Raw genomic sequence first — 27077 nt, forward strand, 5'->3', positions numbered from 1 at the left:
TGACCTCTGCTTAAAAATACTAAAATCACAGCCCATTCATTTCGCCTTTCTTTCATTTGTAGTGTGCCATTGAATGAGTTATGGTTTCCAAATATCTCATTGGATCTGAAGTGGCATACAATAATCCGTTTTGAGCTCTTTCTTGCCTTGTTGTAAATGTATTAATTAGAGTATGGTTCTAGATAAGACCACTTAGCCTTATGTAGATGTAAATATCTCTGCTTCAAAAGTGAATCATGAAAATCATTGGTTTTAGCATAAATCTGCTAGGACTGATTATCACCTCATGCATATCTCAACATAAAACATGACAAGGTAAACCAGCATGGTTAGACTGAGACAAAATGTTATTTTATTTTAAATATAATAGTGGCTCATCTTGCTGCAAATACACCTTACACAAAGCGACCAGTTATTTAGCCACCATTAACCTATTTCATTGCTCTGTCTCTGTCTTCTCGCACATCATCTGTACAATTGTTATGGAGGACTCCACCAGCAGAGATGGTATTTAACATATAGAGGAGATGCTGCAAAGCTCAAATTCATTGAGCGTCTTAAGGATCTTAAGGATTAACATTTTAAAGCTTAAATCGTATTAACACACACCAAATCCATAGCAGTCAGAGATTAGTCTTCAAGCCTCAAGAGGGTTGCTCCTATCATTTTGCCATACACAGCTGTTTCAGTGCTGTAGGTAAACACACCAAACCAAAGCCCAAAACGTAATAATACTTGGTTTTGAATTTTGCCATTTCCCTTTTTACTCTAACATGTTTCAATACTTACTTTACAAGAAGCAATCAAGTTTACCATTTGCTTTTGTTCTATTGTTGTGCCTGGTTTTCTCCCCATACAATCACCCAGATTTAAGCATGCAAAATACTTGTCACAGTGGTCCAGACTGTAAATCGAAGGAAAAGGAACACACTGATTTTCAAACATAAAATATATGTGCATTCGTGCGAAGGGAAAAAAAGAATCAATTGTTACAACTGTGGTGAGAATACAGCCATTGTGAGACTAATGAGGAAATAGCATGTTTCGCCCCGTGTCAGAATGTTCATTCCTGATAGATTTACTGAGGCAGCAGTGTCAAGGGGTGGAAATATCACGTCACTTTTTTTTATACATGGATAATAACTTAGACTCCGACCCTCCCGCTGACAGCACAAATGATTAGAAAAGCTAGTTTTGGGCCTCTGAGGGAGCATTCAGCCCGAACCCGATGAGTCCTTTGATTTCTATCTGCTCTGCTGGAGGGGTCTCTTCAGGTAACATTGATGCACCTCTGCATCCTTGCTACCTTATTTTCTGCTCTGTCGGCCGCCTCTAGTCTGTGTTGACATGATAAGGACTACCGTTGTCGACTTAACAGAGTCATACCTCTCTATATTCGCTGTATTATTGAGCTAAAACAGACTTGTGTTCATATAAGGAATGCTCATACAAATAACATTCATTTTTGAGTTAATTGATACAAATTTAGTAGCGGTTTAATCAGTTTTTGTCAACTCTTGATGCCTTGATGAATGTGTGTTTGTGTTGTCACTTATTTGATTACACTGCTTTGTAGAAACTGCGTGCGTGCGTGCGTGGTATTGCTGAATAATTCACAAGGTCGTAAAGATGACTTGAAGTCTTCATTCACCTCCATATCCCATTCCGTTTCATCTTCCCTTAGCCAGCCCTCTATCATTGATGAGAACAGGGGGCCTCATGGCATCACTCAAACGGAGCAAATCCCCTGGGCATAGTTACTAGAAAACAGATCATGTCAAATCGTTGACCCAATCACGTTTCAAATGCCACAGGCCCATTGAGAGTTCCAGTCTCGGCATACACAAGATATACTGAAAACTGCATTTGTTTTGTTTTATGGGAATATGAGACTTCTAACTTTCCCTCGATGTGCAGTGAAGCTACACTTCAGCTTGATAAGCCTGAATAATTTCTCAGGCTACGATGCACTCTCTTTCTGACTTTTGGGGATGTTTGGTTATTTGGTTTTACATGTGGGACATCTGTATTCCAGTTCATTTCGATCTCAGTCAACAACGCTCTTGTCACAATGTTTTCTGATCAAATGCCTATGCGGTTGAATTTGGCAGTACAGGTTCCGTTCTCTCTAATTCTTCCCGAATTAATGAATGAACGCTGTGAACCGAGCAGCTCTCGTACGATTCACAGGGGAGCTAAGTCACGCCTTCCCATGGGTGTACAGAACACACGACACATTTCACTGTGAAACGGAATACATCAATTTGACAAATGTTGTCATATGTGTATGGATTGATAAGAAATCAAAGCAGGAGAACGCTGAGGAAGGAGATCAACCAACCAACATCGTTGTGTCCCGAAAGTAAGGGCGGGATGAATGAGGAGACAGCTGAAATGAAGTGCCTGAGATTGAATTTGGAATGTGATCAGTGTTAGTTTGAATCCCGTGATGACTTATAAGGCGCTTTCACACTGGAGTACTGTTCCTCGTACTTTTCCCTTTTAGTTCCGATAGTTCCTGGGATTTTGCGTTCACACCAAAAAGAGAAGAAGAAGAAGAAGAAGAAGAAGAAGAAGAAGAAGAAGAAGAAGAAGAAGAAGAAGAAGAAGAAGAAGAAGAAGAAGAAGAAGAAGAAGAAGAAGAAGAAGAAGAAGAAGAAGAAGAAGAAGAAGAAGAAGAAGAAGAAGAAGAAGAAGAGATGTCAGTGGCTTCATTTGCATAATCTTCCCTCAGGGATTTATTCCGGTGTGAACGCAATCTGCTCTTTAGTTCCATGGGGGAACTAAGTGCTGGGAACTAAGTACAACAGAGTACTTGGTGTGAAAGTGGCTATAGATTTTGCTTGAACCAATGCCTTACGATGTCAGTGCAATGATTATGGTTTTCTGTGTGCATGGTAGCTGGATGTACTGGACGGACTGGGAAGAAGATGAAGTCAACGACAGCATAGGGCGGATAGAGAAAGCCTGGATGGACGGATCCAACCGCCGCATTTTCGTCACCTCCAACATGCTGTGGCCCAATGGGCTGACTCTGGACCACAGCACAAGTACCATGTACTGGTGCGACGCCTACTACGACCACATCGAGAAGATGAATCTCAATGGGACAGGAAGAATGGTGAGTTTTAGTATGTATGTAGAGATCCCATGGAGCAGTTAAATGATGTAGAAAGTCATTTGCAGGAAGCATTTAAGCTGTGATTCTGCTAGACTTGAGGGTTGGGAATTGGGATGCTTGTGAGATTTTAATAGCGGGCCAGAGGGTGGAATGCAAGATCCCGAATGAATAAACCTCACCAAATAAACATGCTAATTGTAAGTGTTAATTTTATAGCATCAACACAAGTAGTTGTACACCCTGAAGTGGTCAATAAAGACAGAAAGCAATGTGCAGCTGGGTTTTGAAAGGCTATGTCTTACCTATATTATTGTTTTGAGTTGTTGAGCAACAGTTTGGTTCAACTTATTGTCATATTGAAAGAAACTTGGTCCAAAAACACCCACACCACAGACAAAAAACATTAACTGTCAGTTCTCAACGGTCTCCTGTTTCATTTGGCCAATATTTCTGTGCTATTACAGCAGAGTTTGACAGTTTTTCAAACAAAATGATTATGTCAAGGTCCAAAGCCATTCCTATATTTTATTTATGATACAATGTTAATCTGCAGAGCAGTGAAATTATTGCTTGCGGCTCCTCTTCCAAGCACAAGTGCCAACAAGACAGCCTTTCATCCCAAATGCTCCCATCGCCTCTAGTTTCTACTGGCATATTAAGCTAATGAATTATTTGCAAATGCTATTTAATCATTGCCAAGATTTGAGCAAACATTATTATAAGCAGACAGCGGCTTGTGAATAAATGTGTGCAAAGAAATTAAACTACATTCATCATATACTGTGTTCTACTATATTCTAAGCCCATGTTCAAACACAGAGAGCCCCCTTTTTGAGATGATTTTGTTGCTGATGGCATCTTTCCGTGGCCACGCTAATCTTTTGATTACACTGCATGTTTGCTCCATGTTGCAGGTGGTGTACAATGGAAAAGAGCTGAACCATCCGTTCGGAATCTCTCATTATCGTAATTTCATCTTTTGGACGGAGTACATGAATGCCTCGGTGTTCCAGCTGGAGCTGACCACCGGCGATGTGACTCTGCTGCGGAGCGAGAGACCGCCGCTATTTGGCTTGCGTGTCTACGATGCACAGAGTCAGCAAGGTTGGCTGTTTTTCCCTCGTGTACTCCCCATTCATTGCCACTACTAGCTGAGAAGGGTTTGCCCTGAACATAGAACCACTCTGCTCTTGGTCCAGGCACCTAAACACATGTCTTTAATGGAGAGCACTTAATGTGATACACTTGAGATTTCTACTCGTACGCCTAATGGTGTCAAATGTTATGGCGTAAACCAGGGCATTGATCAACAGTGACAGTGACTTTAACACCATCCGGGGCTCTTCTCGATGAAGTTAAATACGTGAATCAGTGTTTAGCTCTATTCTGTAACAAATGATGATGGATTCCTGCTGCTAGTAAGCTGAAAAGAACAGATAGGGGTATCGGATATGGCTGACAGTGGATAACTGCCTTCACTGCAGAATTGTTTGCTACCCCATTATCGGCCTAAAAAACGGTGTTTAGACACCTTGTTCACAACAAGGGCTGGTTGATGCTTTTGCTGTCATTTTGCTTGGATTTTTGGTGACAAGATTTCAAACTCATGTCATAGCCTGATTCATTCTCAAAGTAATTTTCATTGATTTCAAGCCATTGTGTGGTGGAAATTCTGCTTTACAAACTAAATATCTGGAGAGGGCAAGGCAAGTTTATTTAATATAGCACCAATAGCACCTTTCAACAAAAGGCAATTAAAAGTGCTTTACAAAAATGAAAGACATTAAGAACATGGCATTTAAAAACAGTCATTAAAAAGATGATAAAATACACATTACAATAAAAAATACATGGATAAAAGTCACAGTGCAGTGTAAGATATGAATAGTTCAATTGAAAGGACTCCAAATCACACAGTTCATACACTTGGCAAGAGTCTGTAGGTTTGAGATCCAGACTCTTTCCACGTCTCATCCTCCCTGGAGAAACGCGCTGCACTTTCAAAAACAATGCAAATATAAAAACACTTATTTGCAGCCTTTTGTATTTTGTAATATTTTCTTTATGCAACCCTTTTAGTAAACCCTGCCCATGTTTTGTCAAGGGAATGTTTTCTAAATACTGCGCACGTGTTTTCATTTGGTGAGGATGTTTCTTTATTTGCATGTGTTTTGGCCCATTTGTGTTTTTATCTGTGCATCGTCTTTGAAGGTGCAGCGCGTTTCTCCTAATGGAAGTGTTTTTGGTCGTTAGTAGTGCGTTTGCCGCTGTCGGCCACATTTTATGATCGAAAAGTGCAAAAAAAGGATAAGAAGTGATATTGCTCCTATTATACTGAGAGCAAAGTTCAAGCATAATTCTAACAGTTAAAACTTCTTAATTATAAGTTAAAGGTCATATGATTATGAAAACAAGGTTGTTGTTGTTGTTGTTATTATTATTAAAGGAATACTAAAATATTCCAATACACAGGAATGTGGGAAAGTATAATGCCAAGTTCATGATGCAGATGAATGCTTGTCTTCTGCGTGCACAGCCTAGTTTTCAAAGACATTTTACTAGAAATGTCTCCATCCTTCAAGTCACTGAATAGATTAATTGGCTGTCCAGTCTTCTGAGTATTAGCGATTGGCTCTTACAAAACCAAAAGCTTTATCTCATTGGCTCAGCCCTTCCTTTGGGCTCCGGAGAAAATGAAAGTGACAAAGGTGTCTCATCCTTTAACTTTTTATGTGACAGTATTTTTTTTGCTCTTTGTTCAAAAAAGACAAATTATTCCTTCAAGAAAGATAAAAATGTCAAATGTCCCGCACCAACCGTGTTCCCAATAATTAACTTGATATGTGGTCATAGATCACGTGGCGTACGCCTCACACGTCTGTCAAAGAGTTTTGCAACAGTGACGTGATTTAGTGACCCCTGAGCCTCGGCTGTTCACTGTACAAAAGAGAAAGTAGACAAACCACCGGCGCTTACATTAAGGCTTTAGAGAATGTAGCTTTATATTAGCAAGACACCTTATTTGGGATTTATTTCTCTAGGTGACAATGCGTGCAGTGTGAATTATGGGGGCTGCAGTACCCTCTGCCTTGCCATCCCAGGAGGCAGAGTGTGTGCCTGCGCTGACAACCAGCTTGTGGAAAAGAACAATGTCACCTGTGCAGGTAGGAGGACATCATGAATCAGACAGAGGAAAAGGCCTAATATCACCCTGTCCCAGTATACTGTCATTATGGCTTCATCCTATGGGACAGACAACAAATATTAACCTCATTTTATCACATGCAAATCTGCTAATGAACAAATAAATACACAGATAGTTTTCAGATATATAAGCTGACCTCACATAGGGTCATGAGACATTATTAACATATTTTATATGCCATCATAGCTATGCCAATAATTCCCCCAAAACACATATGTCATGAAGGTTGGTTGATTTTTTTTTTTTCTCACTTTTTCTCCCCGAAGCCTCCAGTGGTGGCCTGGAGCCACAGCGATGTAGAAGTGATGAGTTCCAATGCCATAATCAGCGATGCATTCGGGCCCTGTGGAAGTGTGATGGAGATGATGACTGTCTGGATGGAAGTGATGAGGAGAGCCACAGCTGCTGTGAGGATGCTAACACGAGTCTGTGCTGCAGGCACTGCATGCAAATGCACTCCAACATGTTGTATGTACAGAAAATACATATTGAGATACGCCTACATTCAGCAAGTAAAAACAAACACACTTTTTAATAAAATAAATCCTTTAATCATTCCAAAGACGTTTACAGCATTACAACAGCAACAATACAGTTCAGATACAAGACAAAAATAAACGAGAACATTAACATATTTAATAGAGGCAAACACATTTAAATATAACAAATAAAATAAGTGCACATCCTTAGTACACTGTAAACTCACATATTGAAAATAGTAGTGTACTGATCATTACAATGACAATCTATCGCATTATGTCTTGCCGGAACCAATCTTTATTTTTTTCACACTCTATCCAAGCTGCACATTTGAAAAAATACCACAATAAATAGAGCTTCGCCAGTTTGGGTCCTTATCACAACTGATCAAGGTGGCCAAAAGATTCTCTGCTCATTTGTAAAATGATCATCCAAAATATGAAGTACATACTAAATCAGTCCGATGCATGAAGTACATTTTGTGATCTGAATAAGTAGTATTTGTCTCTAACAGTGTTGTAAGAAGTACTCAGAACCTTCACTTTGGCAAGTAGAAAACATAATGGTCAAGTAAAAGACGTGAATTCAAAATGTTACCTTTGTAAAAGTACAAGTATTTGTCAGGGTGCGTGGAAAAAGGTAGGACCCAAATTCAGTATTAACACAAATTGAGCTTTCATTTACAAAAAAGCCGATGACAAAAGAAAACAAGAGACACATTTAGCAGGGGAGCACGAGTAAATAATCCAGGACCAAAACTTCAAGGACAAACATGGAGCGTGACATGAAGGGAAAGACAAACAAACAATGAACCGACAGGGGCACACAGGAAGAGACAAGACTAAATACAGGGAGGGGTAATCACGAGACGAGAAACAGCCGGGCAGGGGAGGAGAAACACAAGGGCAACAGGTGAACACAATCAGACAACTAGACACACCAGGGAAACTAACGACAGGATAACAAGACACAGGTGGGAACAGAACAGCAAAATAACACCCAAAACAAGACAGACTAAACTAAAAACGTGACATGACATTAGGATTGTGACAGTATTAGGATCAATATATACAATATGTTATAAATTAGGGTACTCATTATAAGGAATGAGTTTTTCACAGTATTATATTCTTATGGTTGTTATATTACCCTGTTTTTTATCCCTGAAAAATACATGTTGGAGCATTTTAATGTTGCAGTTTGTCAACATAAAGCCAGTTAAAGGGGCTTCAGAAAAATATGTGGTTTATTTATAGTACTATATCATATTGAGAAACATTTCCCATGTTTTATATAAGAATGATCGAGTAAATAAGTAAAAAGTACAATATTCGTCTACGAAATGTAAAACAGTAAAAAGCATATGCAGTAGCATGAAATAGATATGATCAAGTAAAGTACATGGTCAAAACAATACTTAACTATGGTAGTTGAGTAAATGTACTTAGTTTTATTCAAACACTGATCCCTACCAAACACACATTAAGTGGATTCATTAAATGAAATACATGGCCATTTCATCAATATGTAGTATTCACATCTTAGACAGAGACATGTGCCTTCTTATTTATTTTTGGGGCACAATCAAAATGTAATCCAGATAGAGGTAATGTTGCCCGTGACAAGACACAAGATGATAACGGAAGTCATTTGACTTCAGGTGTCAGCGCGGCACGCTCTTGCAGCATCTGGCATATCCAAACACCAGGTTGTCTGGAAATCAGAGGCAATTTATCATGCAGATAGTGTGGCAATAACTGCACATGAGTTTGCCCACATTAATTTAATATGATTTATGGGTTGCAAGGCTTAATGATTTTGGACGGTCAATGTGTAATTAAAGTTACATGATTGAAAAGAAAATAAGGAGCTTGTTAGTAGTTCCAGGGAAGTTATTATATGAAAATGGCTTTAATATTAAACTAAAATCAAGGCACAGAAGCCAACAAATGAACTTAAGAACACTGTAAAAACTGTTACAAAAGCTCCATTACTCACTATTAAAGAACAAACCACCAAGGAACAACTTAAGGGGATTATTCTCTTTAAAACATCAGTCCTTTTTTATATTTACTACCATGGCTTAATGGTCCATCAGTGCAAGATTAGTTCAACTGTGGAACAAGTGAAATCCGACTAAGAAGCTGTGAATCAAAGGAAAATGGAGCTCTAACATTTTTCATTAACCTTTTTAAATTATATTTCATTTAACTTACTGACTTCTGATCTTTGAACCCTTTGCAGATAATCACACCTGCCCAGTGGATCAGTTCAAATGCAGCGACAACCGCTGCATTCCCAAAAGATGGCTCTGCGATGGAACCAATGACTGCGGGAACAACGAGGATGAGGCCAACACAACATGCTCAGGTATGTACAGTACCATGCATGCTTGTCAGAAGTGGTTTTCTCGTATGAACTCTTAATCATTTCATGGAGGATCATGTCAGGAAGTTATCCAGAGTTTCCCGTTTCATATTTTTAGTCTTGTAGAGCTTTTACCATTAACTGGAAGTACTTTGCCTGGTTTAGCCGAGGGATGGCAACTAGGTCACGTAGCTTGTTTGTTATGTGGTAATCAATAAACCATTGAATTGGCCAATTTCGGTTTCAGCCCTTTAAGACAGAACTTCTGGAGTCTAGTCTTTAACACGCCCATGCAATTTGCTCAATTACGCTGCCCACGAGCGGCTCTTTGTATTGTTCTGAAATGATGTTATTGGAAAAACATTTGTAATGCTGGGATCAATTGTGGCTCAGTTTATAGGTACTTCATTGACTCATTTAGGAATAGAGAAAGAATTTCCTAAATCTAGTCTTCTTTCTAGACCCTTTTTTCTATGTTCTTTTGTGTAAATAGCGCTTCTTCTTAAACCTTGGATGTTTATTTTTGCATGGAAATGTCATCAACAAGCCCATTCAAGTGCTTCATTCTCTGGACCAAGAGCAGCTATTTGTAATGTTCTGAAATCGTTGTATTGGAACATCTTGTGATTCCGTAGTTGACTGTGGGTCCGTTGTGTGACTTTTGTGAATGTCTTAGAAATGCATAATATTCTAGCTCATGTAGACTGTATAGAGAGGCGAAGTCCCGCCCATCTATTTCCGCCCCATGGCGAAAAATTATGTATTGAAGTCAATGGGGAGAGAAAGATTATCTTTCGATCCCGTTTGAATTGTGCCACGAATTACACATATGATGTTTGTCAATCTTAAACAATCATTTCCATGTCAAAAAAGTCACAGTTTGTCGTACAACTGTTGAAATATAAGACTATGTAAAATACACAACTCGAAACTATAAATCCCAGAGTTGCGTAAGTGATCTCATTAACGTTACACATTAATCTTGTGTTACTCACCGAAACCTTGTAAAGCCGGCCCCCATGCTGGCTCTTACGGAACCGCCTAACTCCCCTTTTTCATACAGTATGTACAGCTCTCAACATGCCCAGACTTGGAGTGATTTTCACCTCTTTTAATACGTTTTGCCTTATTCTGAAAGATATATTATATTCGTTAGCATAGCGAGCTAACCAGATGCTAATAACAACAAAGTTATTGACTGTATGATCAGTATGACAGATGAACAGATCGCCACCGGGCTTTCAACTAAAGACACAGCCACGCAAAAACTGCGGCATGTGTACGGCTCCTTATGGGTACTGCAATTTTTTAAGTGGCGGAGTGGCGTTCTGGTGCTCTCCGTCAGCACTACACCCCTGTCAGACGAAATATATACCACGTGATGACACGTTAGGCTCGTGTTGTGTTCAAGGACCCTGACCTTGGCCAGGAAAAACAGGCACTCGCTTGTTTAATTATTTTGCGGTCTAGATTTCTTTAATTTTTTTCTTTTTTGCGTGTGTTTATAAATGACCTCGAGGGCCATACCAAATGGTTTCGCGGTCCGTATATGGCCCGGAGGCCGGACGTTCCCCACCCCTGGTTTAAAGAAATATCTGGACTATATTAATGCATTAAGCTAGTTATGATAAAATGGTGCTTTGCAGAGCTGTTTTGCGTTTGAAAGCAGTTATCACCATTATGCCTTGCCGCTCTCGAGTAGCTTCTGTGCAGTGCAATCAATATAATTGTACTAGGGCACTCTCCAGTACAAACGAGTTGTAACACAACGAGAGGCGAATGTACTGTACTTCAGGAACACTTACTGTATATCACATAACCAACCATACCCTTAATGTAGCCTCTCAGAAGCTTTTTATCCTTGGAGAATCAATCAATGAGCATTAGCCAGAGGATGATGAATGTTCCCACATCGTCAGATTGACGTGCACATCCCACATCAGCAAGACATCCCGTGTCTGCTGTCCTCTCAGGCTCATCGCGGCCTTGCCGCATCTCACTGACAGCCACAGCACATTTCCCACTGCTTTCACACCTTCCTCGCGCTGCTGTGTGATTGAGTGATAAAAAGTTTGCACCGCGCGGACATTGACATCATGGTGATGTAGTGATCATTAGGGTTGTTGTGCACATCCTGCATTGACTTATGCACGTGTGATTGAATTATGTGGCTTCTTTCCCAGCCCAGCCCTGTCAGCCCGACCAGCTCTCCTGCCAGAACGGACGATGTATACCTCAGACCTGGAGCTGCGACCGGGAGGATGACTGCGGGGATATGTCGGATGAAATATCATGCAGTGAGTCACCAATGGATTTTTGCCACATGTCATTATGGGCTGCCTCTGTGAATGATTCAAATTACTAATAAGGGCATTAGGGCATTCAGAAGTTATTTACATCTTGCAGTTTGAAATGGTAATTGGCATACAGTTACAGTCTTTAAGATTTGTTCTCTTATGAGATGTATCTGAGAGGTGATTCGCTATGGTGATTTATTATTGGTTTAATCCTCAGGCGGATAAATGTTAAAACTTACTTTTGTTTCGACATGTGACTATAATTTATGAAGTCTACTCTGCCAGAAACCTGTCAGCAGTCACTGTTTCGCCTCTAATGGGCACTCACACTGGGTAATTTGATGTAATTTGAGCATTATAATAAAATATTTCCCTTTTTTCCAAATAATGTCCTTAAAAGCACACCACCAAAGAAAAAGAAAACATCAAATTGCAGACTAAAATGTGCATAATTGGACTTGTTCTCTTATGTTTTACTCCCATTTTGCATAAATGTTGTGGCTGATCAGCTTTAGAGTGACATAGGAAAGCCATAACACATAATGGTATGTTCTTATACGCAAAGTACAGGGAAAGGACTTTGGTTTTACCAGTGAGTGGCATGTCTCAAGGGATGGCAATGTCTTAGTCTTTTTTTTTTAATTGGTCCACAAATTTGTTCCAGATATAATATAAAAATTAAAAATTAGCTGCATTGCCATGAATTTGCTACATATTCAGATGGGGCCACCGTGTAAAAATAAAGAATGCTACGACTATTTGTATGACTTCTTGAATATTTTGCCAGTGTCTTTCGCATGCAATACCTTATTCAATTGAGAGAGTGTTAGGAGTTTCATTATTGATGCTCTGTTCTTTCTCAAAAACTCAACATGCCCTCACTGATTGCATCGGCTTAACGGACTGGTGTTGAGTATACTTCTGTGCAGTAGTAAACTTTTCTTAAGTCGTGTCTCAGTGGTATTACACAAACTGTCAGCTTCAGTTAGTGAACGTGGCAGTCTGTGTTCTGCATTAATCTTGTTCAAGAAAAAAATATATAAATGAGAAAAATACATGGCACGCCACGATGGCCCAAGCTTTTTGGAGTTATTTGAAGATGTATTTAACCTTTTTTTAAAGCAAGGGAAAAAGAGCGCTTTATTGTGAAAAATATGTTGTTGAAATGGATGAATTACCAGCATGCATTTAAAAAGATAGGGGTAAAGGTTTACGATTCCCCTTTTAATCACTAGTTGAATGAAATCAGCCTTTTACAGTGATAGAGCTGCACAGTGCTGTATCGCCTCAGCCTCCCTTTGTGTGTCCTAAAGCTGGTTCAATACGCAGCCACAAACAGCCAGGGTGTAAGCAGTAATTAAAGTGCATGCTCGGCTTCATTCAATCATAATCAAGCTGTGCAGCAAAACATATTCTCTGCCTTACTGTTGTCTGGGCCTCCTCAGGCATTACTCCTCTGTAGGCGCTGTACTGTGAAGCCCTGGCAGCTCACTTAGCATCAATGGCACTACTGTGGGTTTTGCAACACCTGAAGCTCACTGGTGGCCGCCTCATAGATCGATGCTAATTTGGATTTTGTTTGTCAGTAGTTTAGTAGTTGTCACACGGTGTCTCATATTTGGCTCTCTGTTCACTCGAAGCCGTCATTATTTATGGTTGCCGGTGTTCCATTTGTTGCCAGGCTCTCTGTTTACTTGAAACCTTCATTATTTATGGATGTTCTTGCTTCATTTTTAATGAATGTTAAATTCCAACTAGTCATGCGCTGTCAGTGAGACCTAACACATTTGTGGGAAATATAGAAGACACTTGTTAGATAAAGATATGATAAACAATATGTCTTCTCGACAGCGCCTAAGGTATTCCAGGCAGCAGCATATGCCAGCAAATCAATTCAAATGTAGACTTGCATTTCATACCGAAGTCAATAAAGTTTCAGGCATCCTGTAAAGATTTTGTAAAAAATACTATATATAAAGCATCTCAAAATTGGAAACCAGAATGGTATCAGATGGGAATACAAATGTCAATCCTGACAATGTCAATAGTCCACAACCTGTGGTAGAATGTGAGCTATTCTTCCTGAAGCGCCGGCGGAGAATATTGATGCTTTAACATAGACCAATTTAGTTCATGAAGCCTCCCTGTCTCCTGTGATGGATGTTGGATCAGCTAATGAATGACTGCAGAGGTGGCGATTTGCTTCCACTAGCTTGCATTGTCAAGTTAAGTCTTTACATATATATTACATTGTCCCTTAGAATCAAAGTATATTTTTTCTCAATTGTCTTTTTACCTTAAACCTAAAATCCTTATGTGTAGGGAAAGTGGATAAAACTTGATCCGATTCCAAAAAATGTACCCTACCTAGTACCTACACTTACCTACACTTACTCACCTACACTACCCTAGTGTAGTGTAGGTGATAAATACAATGTAAAAGTGGCTGCCAATGCAAGAGGACATTATTTATTTTTCCCTCTGCCATCAACTTCCAATGTGGACACAGTTAATTGTATTTTTATTTATTTCAGGGCCACGCATGTTTCTACATCTAAAGCTTTGTAATGGGAGGCATTGATCCAGAAAGAACATGTGCAAATTAAACTTGTCGTGAATCAAGGCTCCTTTTTAGTACAAAGCATTTATCAATGGAGGAATTCACGATTTGTCTTTACTTTATTTTTCCATTCAATCCAGGGTCACCTATAACTCTTAAAAGTATTTTTTTTAATTAAACACCTGGAGCTACAGGCATATCACAGTATTATGTGAAACACCTCAGTATACTTGGCACAACATTTGATAACAACGTTCATGGTTTCCTGATGAATCCCTTTGACCTTGCAAATCCTTGGATGTTACTGTGTGTGTGTGTGTGTGTGTGTGTGTGTGTGTGTGTGTGTGTGTGTGTGTGTGTGTGTGTGTGTGTGTGTGTGTGTGTGTGTGTGTGTGTGTGTGTGTGTGTGTGTGTGTGTGTGTATGTGTGTGTGTGTGTGTGTGTGTGTGTGTGTGTGTGTGTGTGTGTGTGTGTGTGTGTGTGTGTGTGTGTGTGTGTGTGTGTGTGTGTGTGTGTGTGTGTGTGATCATGGCAAATATGCTACTGGAGAAACACTTAGTAATATCTGTCTGTGGAAAATGTTTTCTCCACAACAGGCGTACTATATTAAATCACAAAACGTTACAGGTGTGTAGTTTAGATCAAAATGAAGGTTGAAGATGGACATGGTACATGTTAGGGAGGTAGGGTGTTACAAAACGTTGCAGTTGTGAAGTTGAGACCAACCTAAAGTCTGATATTTGAAGATGGGTGTTCTCTGAGCAGGTGTGGCAGACGCAAGGGTTAGGAAGTAAGGTTTTGGAAACGGGCAATATATTAAGAGTTTCAAAAAGTATTGATTGGATGCCATACATTTTGATAAAGACATGTAGCTACAGTACCATTGCCTAAACACATCCTCACTCACACAGTACCTACCATGTTTCGTAACTAAATATTTATTTTCATTGCCCTGGTTTATATAATCGTAATCATCCACCATGAACTAATTGTAGATTTGAGAGAATAACCTTGATATCAACCCGTTATTACAAAGGGTTACCTGCAATTAATGCACAGATGGTTCCCTGGTTAAAGAGCATTCCCTTTTCTTTGTAATACCTGATTACAACAATTAATTATATCCTGTCCGCTAAAAGTTTGCAAAACTACAGATGCCTCTAAACAATGTATCCACGTTATTCATTTGATAGAACATTTGAATTAACAGTTAAATAAGTACCGATGTGTGGTATGGAAATACACATTGTGGTTTAACTTGGATTGGTATTGTAACTAATGTATACCCATATTCAAACCTTTTCAGCCTTCCCCACCTGTGAGCCCCTCACCCAGTTCAGCTGTTCAAATGGGCGATGCATCAGCGCGAAGTGGCATTGTGATTCAGGTGACTTTTTTTTTATATACTCATATAAATCATAGCTTGTTCTTAAATCGATGTCTTTTGAGTCATCCTTTGTATTCATCAGCCATGATATATGTTTGTATTTGTGAGGTCATACCTTTCATTGTCCGTGTGTATAGATGATGACTGCGGAGATGGCAGTGATGAAGTCGGTTGCATCCAGTCCTGCGCCAACAGCCAGTTCAAGTGTTCCAGTGGTCGCTGTATCCCAGACCACTGGGCCTGTGACGGGGACAACGACTGTGAAGACTACAGTGACGAGAACACAACCTGCAGAGGTGGATCAGCACGTAAGAATGTCTGGATTACCTTTCAAAATATGCCAGATGAAATGCAAATAGACTAAGTTATCTGCTGTGCCACAAGATGACCCTTGTTATTCACGCTGTCATCAACATATTAGTGGTATAAAAGCAATGTATTTGTAATCACCCCATTATATAATAAGTAATTTCGAGTATTTGCAGTCTTTGAGTTTCTTAAAAGATTTGCCTTGCAGCGATGTTAGTTACCTCTATGAGATTTTACATCCGTTTTAGTGCGATAATGATTTTATTTGCAAGTCAAATCATGTTTAAATTTAGTTTTTTTTAATTACATGTTACAATTAATCAGCTTGAGTCCAATAACTTTGTTTTCACCCTCACATGTGACTTATCTTATCCTCACTCTGTTCGGGAGGATTTTACCATCAGCAGTTGAATCATTTAATCTAATTACCACAGAAAGCTAATGCAAGCTCCTAGAAACTCACAGCTCACTTGCTTGTCACTAGAATGTGTAGACTATTCATCAAACTGTTTCCTGATGGAAACTGCAGGCTTTTCCACTCCCCCGTGACTGCGTCTGCTTTCACCCCAAGGGATTGAATCTGTTTTAGCTTTGCCTCAGCTGTGAGGGAAATGTTCTTTGGGTTTGACTTTTAAGGATTAAGCAAATCATTCATACTGAATGCTCATTCCCAAGACTTAAATGAATGTTTAAACATTGTGTTAAAATCTTAAAATGTTTAGAACTTCTTCAAATGATACAAATTCAGGGGGTTGCAGAGTTAGCATTTATCTTAAAAAAAAGCTAAAGAAAAGAGAAGCAAACTGGATTGCTGTCATTTGCAGGATCAACTGGAATTCAGGCAGCATTACGTTAATTTGCAGTTGGCATTTTTCTACTAGACAAGTGCAGTTAAGCACAAACACATACACAACTAAATCCAGCATCATTATTTAAAGTGGACCTATCATGCTATATTTGAAACGTATATTGTAGGGTCATACCTATATAAAACATGTCTGTGAAGTTTTTCTTTCAAAATACCAAACAGATCATGCATTTTAGCCATGCCTCATTTCGCTCTATTTGCTCTTTTCCAGCCCTGTTTTTGCAAGGGCTGATTCTGCTTTTGTGGCAGACTACAGCGCCACTTACAGGCCTAGCATATGTACTACAGCGTCTCCAGTGCTTTCGAGCGGTCTCTCATTCCCCTGATAGGTGGAGAGTTGCCCATATAGGCGGAGCACCCCTTTTCTGAGGTCAGAAACATTCAAATAATAATCAGCTCCGTTGCAGCCCAGTTTTTAGAGATATGGGTATCGAGGAAAAGAGAGAGGGTTGTGTTTTCTGACACTTGGTGAGTTCCCTGACACACCGGGGACACATATTCATGTATAAAAGACGTACAAAAGTGCATTTTGCATGATAGGTCCCCTTTAACATATTTTACAATTATTATACAATATAGTTTTATAGTCAAGTTTCTAACATATAAACAACATCCTAACGTTATTAGCATCAGCCTATGGAATGTGACCTTTCCTTACCTAAATTGGCCTAGTGATTAGCAGATGTATCCTATACGTTTAGATTGAAAGATTAAGATTTTAACGTGTTATTGTATGGTGTCAGTCACTACAATTCAAGATAGATGACTATGGTTGTCTTTCAGCTTGCATTTACGTTTTTCCAACATGAACAATTTTGAAACAAAGCAGCTAAAACTGCGAAAGCAACAAAACAGTTAGGATTCCTGGCAACATGTCAATGTCTATGGGCCACTGTTTCTTTTCAAGTTCAAATGATCACTGTCAAGTCCAGCTGCTTTTAAATTAAACATTTCATTAATTGTTCTACTTACATTTATGCAGATTCCATTACAAACGGTAGCCGTATTGCATGATGTTATTTGTTCCTTCTCAGTCTGAGATAGGGGTGCATTTTTCAGTGGGAAACTGACCTGAAACAATAGAGATTAAGCCATTACAAAAAGAAACATGGGAAATGTTTGATTTATTTCCCAGTTGCATTTTGTTAAGGCATTTATTCTCATCAAAGGATATGTCCAGCGTGTCCAAGACCTGCAAAGCAACACCTAACATCATGGTGTGGCAGTACCATTTTCTCTTCTTCGTAATGATCAACAGCTGGGAACATAAAATAGTGACCAAAATCATTAAATAAGACAAAAACAGACATAAACCTTGAATGCTGTGAGTCAAACAACCTCCCTCTTTGAAACCAACAGATCTGTTATTGCTTCCAATTGTCCCGCCTGCAAAGACACACATTTGTAACAGAATTTTAAAAGATGCCTTTGTAAAATAATTGTTGAAAAGTGTGGTGCGTTAGCAATGTGCTGAAAATGACTTCAGTGACTTTTGTTTTAGTGTTGCCATCTGTGATCGAGTGCAGTGGAGAGGAGTTCCACTGTGTCACAGATGGAACCTGCATCCCAGATCGCTGGAGTTGCGACGGAGACAAAGACTGCGAGGACGGGAGCGACGAGAAAGACTGCGAGGGAACCAAAAGGATGTGCGACCCCAAGGCCAAATTCACCTGCAAAGACACCGGTAGTAAACACAGTAAACTGCTAATTAAAACACTTAAAGCAACATTGTCAACAGCTATTTGCTTGTTTAAAGATGCTACAGTTGGTGTTCCCTTTTTTACTTTTACTGTCACCGCCTTTTAGTCAAGAAGTAGCAAATGAATTGCGGCAAAATATCTTCCAGCAGTTTTTAGATTAAGTCTGACACATGCAAACACTGTTGTAGTGTTTATTTCAACACTTCATTAGTCAACTGATGCTGATAATGTGGGGTGGTCTGTGGTATAAAATCATAACCTAAGGCATGAAAACTAAATGCAGCTTGCATTTGATTTCACCGAGTAAATATTGCATCACTCGCCAGAGACATATGTAGTAGTTTTAGCACCATGGCAGCCTGGCTGAACTGATTTGAGCATGAAGGACAGAAACACACAGTAACACAGTGAACTGACTTGATTATTGACTAGTGTGTTGCGTTATATATACTCACAGATTTTCCCCATCTTTGTGGGTGGGTTACATACTGGACGTAGTGTCCGTGACGTCACCCATAGGATTCTGCAGAGTTGCAGAGAAGCCTAAAGTAGGCGGTGTCGGCCCGTCCACACGGCGGCCTGCGTTGAAGCTTCAACGCTTCTGCCTATTCACTTTGAATGGGGTGACATCACGCTTTGCCAAACTGTATTGTGGTTCCGTCGCTTCGCTTTGCTCGCGTTGCTCGCTTCAAAAGTTGAGCAATGTTCAACTTTTGAAGCTTCGACGGAAGCGTCAGCCAATCAAGGCAAGGCAAGGCAAGTTTATTTATATAGCACCTTTCAACACAAGGCAATTCAAAAATGGAATTGCCTTGATGTAATTTTTGAATTAAAATGATCTACTGGCTCATTTACTGAGATCTTAGCAGGGGCAAGTGTGGAAGAAAATTCTGAGTAAACATTTCCCTAGTATTTTCAGTTAAATATCGCTTTGTGGTTAGCACTTTTTGAAAATGTTTGTGAACAGAAATAGAGCTCTCAAAGAAAACACAGGAATGATCAGAGAGTGCAACATCAGTCACTACAACCTTAGAGATATTCAGACCCTTTGAGATAATTAAGTCCAGAGTGTGCCCCTTATTGTGCGTGGGCTCCGTCACATGCTGAGTCAGTCCATAGCTATCAAGAACTCAAAACAGTTCTTTAGCCCCTCTGTCCTGGGGGTTGTCAACATGGATGTTAAAATCACCAACAATGACTAGACGGTCAAAGTCAATACACATATAGACAGCAACTCGGTAAAATCATCAAAAAAGCTTTCACAGTATTTGGGTGGTCTATAGATATTTAGGAACAGAGCTCGAGAGGAGCATTTCAGCTGAAGTGCAACATATTCAAGAGAAGCAAAGTTCCCATAAGATGTCTTCCTGCATTGAAGGGAATCATTGAACAGAATAGCAACTCCACCCCCTTTCTTATGCATTCTTTCCTGACTCATAAAATTAAAGCTGGGAGGGGTTGATTCGATAAGAACAGCTGCACTGTTATTTTGTTCAATCCAAGTTTCTGTTAAAAACATAACATCGAGATTGTGCTCAGTGATAAAATCATTGATTAAAAATGTTTTTCCTGCCAAAGACCTGACATTTAATAAAGCTAGTTTAAGGGTGTGTTCACACCTGCCTTGTATAGTCTGGTTGAATCAAACCCTGGTGCGTTTAGCCGCTTGGTGCGGTTCATTTGGGTCGGTGTGAACACAATCCGAGACCACTTAAGTGAACTAAACAACCGGACTCTGGTCCGCTAAAATAGGTGGTCTCGGAGGGCTTGCTTGCGAACTCTGGAGCGGTTAATTGCTGGTGTGAACGCAGTCCGCACCAAAACATAGGAAGCGTAGTATTTACGTGTCACAAGAATGCAGATATCTTCAAAATCTTTAGCGAAAGAGTCTTTCAAGACATCCGCGGTTGTTTAGTTAAAAATGAAGCAAGCTCTAGCCAATCAAACCGCGTGCTTGTGTGTCCGGGGCGGGAGATTCATGTGATTGGTTGTTGGTCGAGTTTCAGACAAGCCCACCGGCAAGCTTCAACGCACGCTGCTGTGTGGACGCTGTGTAACGTCTCGACAGTGACGTCAGAGTCTAACTCCAGCCGGCTCCAAATAAGGGCAAAGAGGCGGAGCCGAGGCGGGACCTACTGCCACCGAGCTGGAAGCTCCAGAGCTAGCTGAGGCTACCAAGCAAAGCTAACATGCTCAGCAATGCTGTTCTGTGATGCTAGCCGTCTAACCTACGTCTGTTGCTCCCGGTCTGCACATTTTATGTTGCTTAAGGTAAGTTAACATGAAACTATTCATCAAAACTTTCAATAATAATCTAAGGTATTGAGTTTTTGGGATAATACTTGCATACACATCTTAAAATGCCTTCAGGCTTGTAAAATATATATGTTGTGGTAAATTCAACAGTGGATCCAGCAAATATGTGCATGACATTAGTTATTTATATTTTGCTATCACTTAATTATACTTTTAATAAATTCAAGTCAAGCTTAGTTACATGTGATGGTAGCTAGTGAGTGCTCTTACCTGTGTGCCTCCTCCACAACCAGACTGTATTACAACTCTTAAGTACCAGTTATATCTACTTTAAACAATTAAAAATACAAAATCAACTACATTTATTGAAATAACAATCTTCATTGTAGGTGCCTCTTCTTCTTTTAAATTAAACTTTTAGACGTGAGATATTGAAATACAGTAATAGTATTGTTTATTTAAAAAGAAAACGGAGCCACTCCGTACAGTTACAGTAACTATTTCTTATTGTCTAAAAGCATTTATTGCACACATGTTCCCCTCTTATATTCACAGTGTGGATCAATTGAGACAGCGTGGAATCCAAGGAGCTGCAGAGACTTTGGGAGAAACCTCAGCGTGACGGATGTCCTGTCTGTTGGTTTGGCTGGAGAGGACTGAGGTGGAGCGGTCTTTCTCTGGGAGGAGGACCAGGCCTGATGAAGAAACCACCAAACTACATATGTGAGCCCATACTGGGAACAGCTGTCACAAACAAATGATGGTCCTGTTTGACTACAAACTATTCATTGTGCAGATATTTGTGTTCACAATAAAAGTGTATTTTCTTAGTGAATGTCTTTTATTGGTCTTTAATGTCATATCAGCTTTTCATTTTCTTCTTGCCCCTCGGAGAAAACGGTGAGGCAGTTGTGTCCATCTGGTATGTCCTTTCCTAACATAAATAACAAGAAACATATGAGATTATTGCAGTGTAAGTGTGTTATTTATGAAAGATGTACGTTAGAGGGCTGTAGAAATACATACAAAATTATTTGAATGTGTTTTTGAAATGCATCACTTTGTACTACAAATATAATCAGATTATGAATGAACAGTCTGCAGTTAATCAACATTAAAATATATGTTATTATAAAAATAATATTCAACTGTTATCAGAACTTAGTGTAAATGTAGTGTCATGCTGTTCGGTTGTCTCACTGCAAGAACCACTTTTACCACGTTTTTACAGACAATATGTAGAGACAAATGGTAGCAATTTTCACAAAGTAAAATAATAATTGCCTTAAATACATTGACATGTGAAAGCTGTCAACAAAATCATGTTGCTTGGTCAAATCTAAATGTAACTTTGTGCATGGAAGGAAAAGTCAACTTCCCTGATGTCAGTGTTTAGTCATGTTTCATGGCATGCATATCAGTGTATTATAGTTGTTACTTTAAACCAGAAAATGTCTCGAGTCTTTGTACCTTTGAGTCCATGAAGTTCACTGATGTTAGGAATAGGTCTGTCTCTCGTGGTCAGCATCCTCTGGTCTGTCTGCATCACCTGGAAACTTTGAACAAACAGATATATATAAAAATTAACACGTGTTGGTCACAGACTTTTTTACATGCAAACGTCATGTGATAATCTTTTTAATTATCCTTAATAAAAAAAGTGCTGGATATCACAGCCCTTACTGTATCTTATCAGTTGGATTGTGTATTATTGTATAGTTGGGGTCCTTTTTATTTTACTGTTTACAGTAAATGTGATTACTTTGTAATAGTTTTTCATGAGACAGTCAAATTAAATGTGTCCTATGCCATATTCACATTCATTTGTAAAACACACGTATGGGTAAAAGACAAACATCTTTAACAAATGTAATGCAATGAATAAGCTTAATTGTCACAGAAGCACACATAACGTCATATCTAATATTTAAACAAATAGTTTCCTTGTCACTAAAGCCTTGACTACGCTATTTGTCGTTGTTAAATGCAGGCATTAAGTTACATGTTCACGTTCTGCTGCCACAATAAGTCGGTTTCTCCAGTGTAATGATAATAAAATGCTTAGTACATATTGGTAATAATATTAATAAAAACCACAAGGTTTGGGTTCGTTCGTTTAATATGATGAACGTTAACCAGTAAGCTTCACTAATCAACTCCAGCTCAACAAACCATATTGCAATATCTACGTTAACGTTATTTCTGGAACCATCTGGAAATGTGAGATTCATATTTTTCAGATACACAGATATAGTGAGGTTAATCTCATATACAGTACGCTGGTCTTCAACACTACTGTGACGCTAGCTGTCTGCATCGTCGAGCATAGCTCATTTAAATGAACAATAACAATGCAGTTACCTAACTAGCAAACTAACTAATGCACAAGCATGACCTTATTTTACCAACCTCACACAGAAGCCTTTTGTTCTACAGTATAATGCTTCTTAATGTTTTACACTTCTCTAATACGTTTTAACTTGTATGCTACGGATAGCATCATTAGCACAGATGGAGCTTCCTCTCGCTCGTTAGCTGAATAAAAAGACCAGTAAGAAATAAAGTGCTTGAATTTCACTTACCGAATAAACTGCATTCAGGGACGGTCTGTTTTAACCGCAGAGCTCTGCCCCAGAGTTTGCCGCTTGGGTTACATCATGAAAAATCATCAGAACAATTGTGAAATTCCTTCTACATTATACATGCTGGTCTGGAGTTACATGAATGGATTACAAAACCACATTTTATTTTTATAAATCCGCAATTTACTGGCTGGACTTTCACAGTACTTAAACTTCAAATGTTTTACATTCCGTAATATTTACATTTACATTTTTAGCCTTGTCTTGCTTGGGTATAGGCCTACAGAGGAGGAAAGTATCTCAGTCGTTTCATGAACATTTCCTTTTGTGTGTGTCAGTTGTGAATATAGCTGCCAAATGGCTTTCTTCCATTTCACAAAGACTTCACTCTTTGACAGGCTCTAGAGGCTTAACCACTCTCTTCTTGCAGTGCAGAGAAGTCTGCATGTACTTGTGCGACCAATCAGGACAGACCATTTACATGGCCTGTATAAACCCCCCATGTACCCAGTCCTAGCATTCCATTTTGGTGCTGCAGCTGAAAGGAGAAGGTCAAATACATATTCGGTTCCTTTTTGTCTTTAGCTCTGTAGCTTTTCACTTGTCCCTTGACAGTATTATCGTAAATGGAAGCAATGCTGCGTGGTTAGGGGCTGGTTAGACCTCACAATTATTATTCACTTTCATTCTGCTGTGTCACTCCCCTGTGCACCGGTGCAGTTTGTTCTGTCCTCCTCCAAAGAACAGAGTGCCCTCGCCAACAATATTCAAACTAGTTTTTGGAAGGGGACATTGTTGCCGCTCTGAGAGATTACAGGGATCGTGTGTATTGTATTATGATTGTGTATGTTTTGTATTTTTTTACTTAGAAATGAAGACTAAAGCCACATTTGAATACTTTTTCTTGATCATCTACACCTTTGGGGATGAAGGCATTACCATATGGAAAATATACAGTGATATACAGTGCTAACAGAGGTAATAATTGTAAATGTATTGGCTTGCGTTCAATGGAACAGCACAACTAAACAGACATTACAGATATATCTTAATCAAAGAGATATTATTTAGTTAAGTTGCTCCTGTAAAAGCAATCATTTTAAATAACTAATTGGAACAAGCATTATATTGTTGAATGAGGAATTTGGTTTGATAGAGTTTAGAGGTTTCCACTAGATCGTGCGTTGGGTGGGGATGGTCAACATGTGAGTTTTCACCCGTTTTCACAATGATGGGGTAAGAGATATTGATCGTAAACGAGAAATCAATGCTATCACCTTGTCTGGGACACAGAAAGCAGGAATGATGATTGAGCATGCATAATAAGTAAACGTATCAGAAATAAACTACAAGCCTAACCATTCAAAATAAGAGTCTTCCTGACTGAAATTGGACTAGAGCTGCAATGCTTTTGAAAAGAAGCTCATGTTTCTGGCCCTTAACCATGTGCTTACTGTTTGTCTTTTTTATTTTCCTGCGATGATGGTTCTTCAGGACTGCTTCTTAAGCTCTAATCACAGTCTCGCAGACTTTTCCGGTGTTTCTAAATTAGATGACAATGTATTTGTGTCGTTTAAGAGGAAAAGATGCCTGTTTTTTTTGTTGTTATTACTGTCAGGAAATGTACAACCTAACCCTGGTCCGCCCAGTAGTAATAGTCAGATCGCTACTCCTGCTGATTTTAAAGCTAGGTCTGGGTTGGGTTTCATCCACTTGAATGTGCGCAGTCTGTTAGGTAAACTAGATTTTGTCCGCATCTGGGCAAAATCGACTGACGCTGACGTCATTGTCTTATCAGAAACATGGCTAAACAAGTCTATTTTGGCCTCTGACATTGCTTGAAATGGTTTTAATGTGTATCGTACCGACCGGCCTAATAAAGGTGGTGGCGTTGCCATTTATGTTAAGAATAAGTTCAGTGTAACCACATTAGTTTCCAAATCGATCAGTAAGCAATTTAAATTTTTAGCCATAAATATAGAAGTGGCAAAGGGTCAACAGGTCATGGTGGTGAGTTGTTACAGACCCCCCTCAGCTGTCAAAGACTCCTTGTCTTCACTAGCAAATCTTTTATCACAACTAGACTACAAGGACATAGTGCTACTTGGAGATTTTAACTGGGACTGGTTAACTGCAGTGTCAGAGGATTTTAAAAACCTTTGTATCTCATTGAATGTTACTCAGATTGTGGACAGTCCTACTCGCCCAAATATTAAGTCTCCTAATAAATCCTCCCAAATTGATCTCATTTTAACTAATGTTCCCCATAAATATTCATCTGTGGGAGTATTTGCAAATGATCTGAGCGATCACTGTGTTGTAGCCACAATTAGGGACACTAAGGTCCAAAAGGTTAAACCTCGCATTATCATCAAGAGCGACATAAAACATTTTGTGGAGCAGAGTTTTGTGCATGATCTGTTTGATTTTGATTGGGGTAAAATCGATCTGTGTGTGCTGATGTGGAAACTGCATGGTCTTATTTTTATCTTGGTTTTATGGAGATCATTGATAGACATGCACCCCTGCGTACATTTAGAGTAAAGGGACGAGACAATCCTTGGTTTTCTGCTGAGCTGTCTAGTCTCCTTCATGAGAGAAACAAGGCCTGGTCAAAGCTAGCAATCAGGCTCAGAGATAGATGGCTGCGTTTTAGGCAGCTAAGGAAGAGTTTCACTTCAAATGTCAAAAGTGCAAAGTCGAAGTACTATTTGTCAGTTACCACAGAAAACCTAATAATCCTAGGAAATTTGGAAAGCAATAAAATCGATATCAAACCGGTGAGATCCGTAATGAGCTATCTCCGTGCTTACCACAGCATCTGGCACTATATCGGACAGGGCTACTATGCTAAATTGCTTTAATGAGCATTTTGTGTCCTGCGTTCTATGTTTGATTCTGTGACTAACTCTGCTTCTGTGAACACCCCAATCCGTGACTCTGAACAATGTGGTGTGGAAAACCCTTTCAGTTTTACTCCTTTTACTGTCAATGTTGTTCATGAAACCTTATCTAAGCTAGATCCTAGGAAACCGGCTGGCCCGGACAATTTAGAACCTTTCTTTTTAAAGATAGCTGCAGATTGTATTGCTCCACCTCTTACTTCTCTTTTTAACCTCTCCCTCAGCACAAATACAATTCCAAAAGTATGGAAGTCTGCTTATGTCTTGCCTTTACTGAAAGGAGGGGAGGCAACTTTTTTAAATAACTATAGGCCAATCTCTAAATTGTCAGTTCTGGCTAAGGTGCTCGAACGCCTTGTGAGTGAACAGGTAAAGGAGTTTTTATGTACAAATTACATCCTGTCTAAACATCAGTCAGGATTCAGAAAGAAACACAGCACCATCACTGCGACAATAAAAGTGGTAAATGACATTACTAGTATTTTAGATAATAAGCAGAGTTGTGCAGCTCTGTTTATTGACCTTTCCAAAGCGTTTGACACCGTTGATCATCGCATTTTAAAGCAGAGGCTACTCAGTATTGGCATATCCAGCCTTGCAGTGGGGTGGTTCGTGAACTACCTCTCTGAAAGGTCCCAATGTGTTCATTTTGATGGACTGTCTTCTGAGTGGTTAAACATTTCTAATGGTGTACCACAAGGTTCTGTTTTAGGACCACTTTTATTCTCCATCTACATCAACAGTTTAGGTGATAATGTGGATGAAGCTACTTTACATTTTTATGCGGATGATACTGTGATGTATTGTGCAGGTCCCTCCATTAAAGAGGCTGTTGTTAAATTACAGGCTGTTTTTAACACTATTCAGACTCAGCTCTCTGAATTAAAGCTTCTTTTAAATGTGGATAAAACCAAGGTAATGCTCTTTTCAAAAGCAAAAAAGACACCAGAGCCTGTTTTTGATATTGTAACTACGCAAGGAACAAAACTTGAAGTTGTTGCCTGTTAAAAATACCTTGGTATCTGGCTTGATGATTGTCTTA

The 27077-nt window shown here is 39.3% G+C and overlaps 1 protein-coding gene across 1 annotated transcript in view; it reads left to right on the forward strand.

The window, feature by feature from the left end:
* Positions 1–27077, forward strand: part of LOC117466354 (low-density lipoprotein receptor-related protein 1B-like) — a 351481-nt gene that overhangs the window by 180721 nt on the left and 143683 nt on the right. Inside the window, 9 exon segments of the mRNA XM_034109562.1 lie at positions 2902–3121; positions 4036–4225; positions 6163–6285; positions 6593–6733; positions 9051–9176; positions 11357–11470; positions 15337–15417; positions 15555–15725; positions 18096–18278. Coding sequence (XP_033965453.1) covers positions 2902–3121; positions 4036–4225; positions 6163–6285; positions 6593–6733; positions 9051–9176; positions 11357–11470; positions 15337–15417; positions 15555–15725; positions 18096–18278 — 1349 coding nt within the window.

Source organism: Pseudochaenichthys georgianus, chromosome 21 (genome assembly GCF_902827115.2).
Source record: "Pseudochaenichthys georgianus chromosome 21, fPseGeo1.2, whole genome shotgun sequence".
NCBI lineage: Eukaryota > Metazoa > Chordata > Actinopteri > Perciformes > Channichthyidae > Pseudochaenichthys > Pseudochaenichthys georgianus.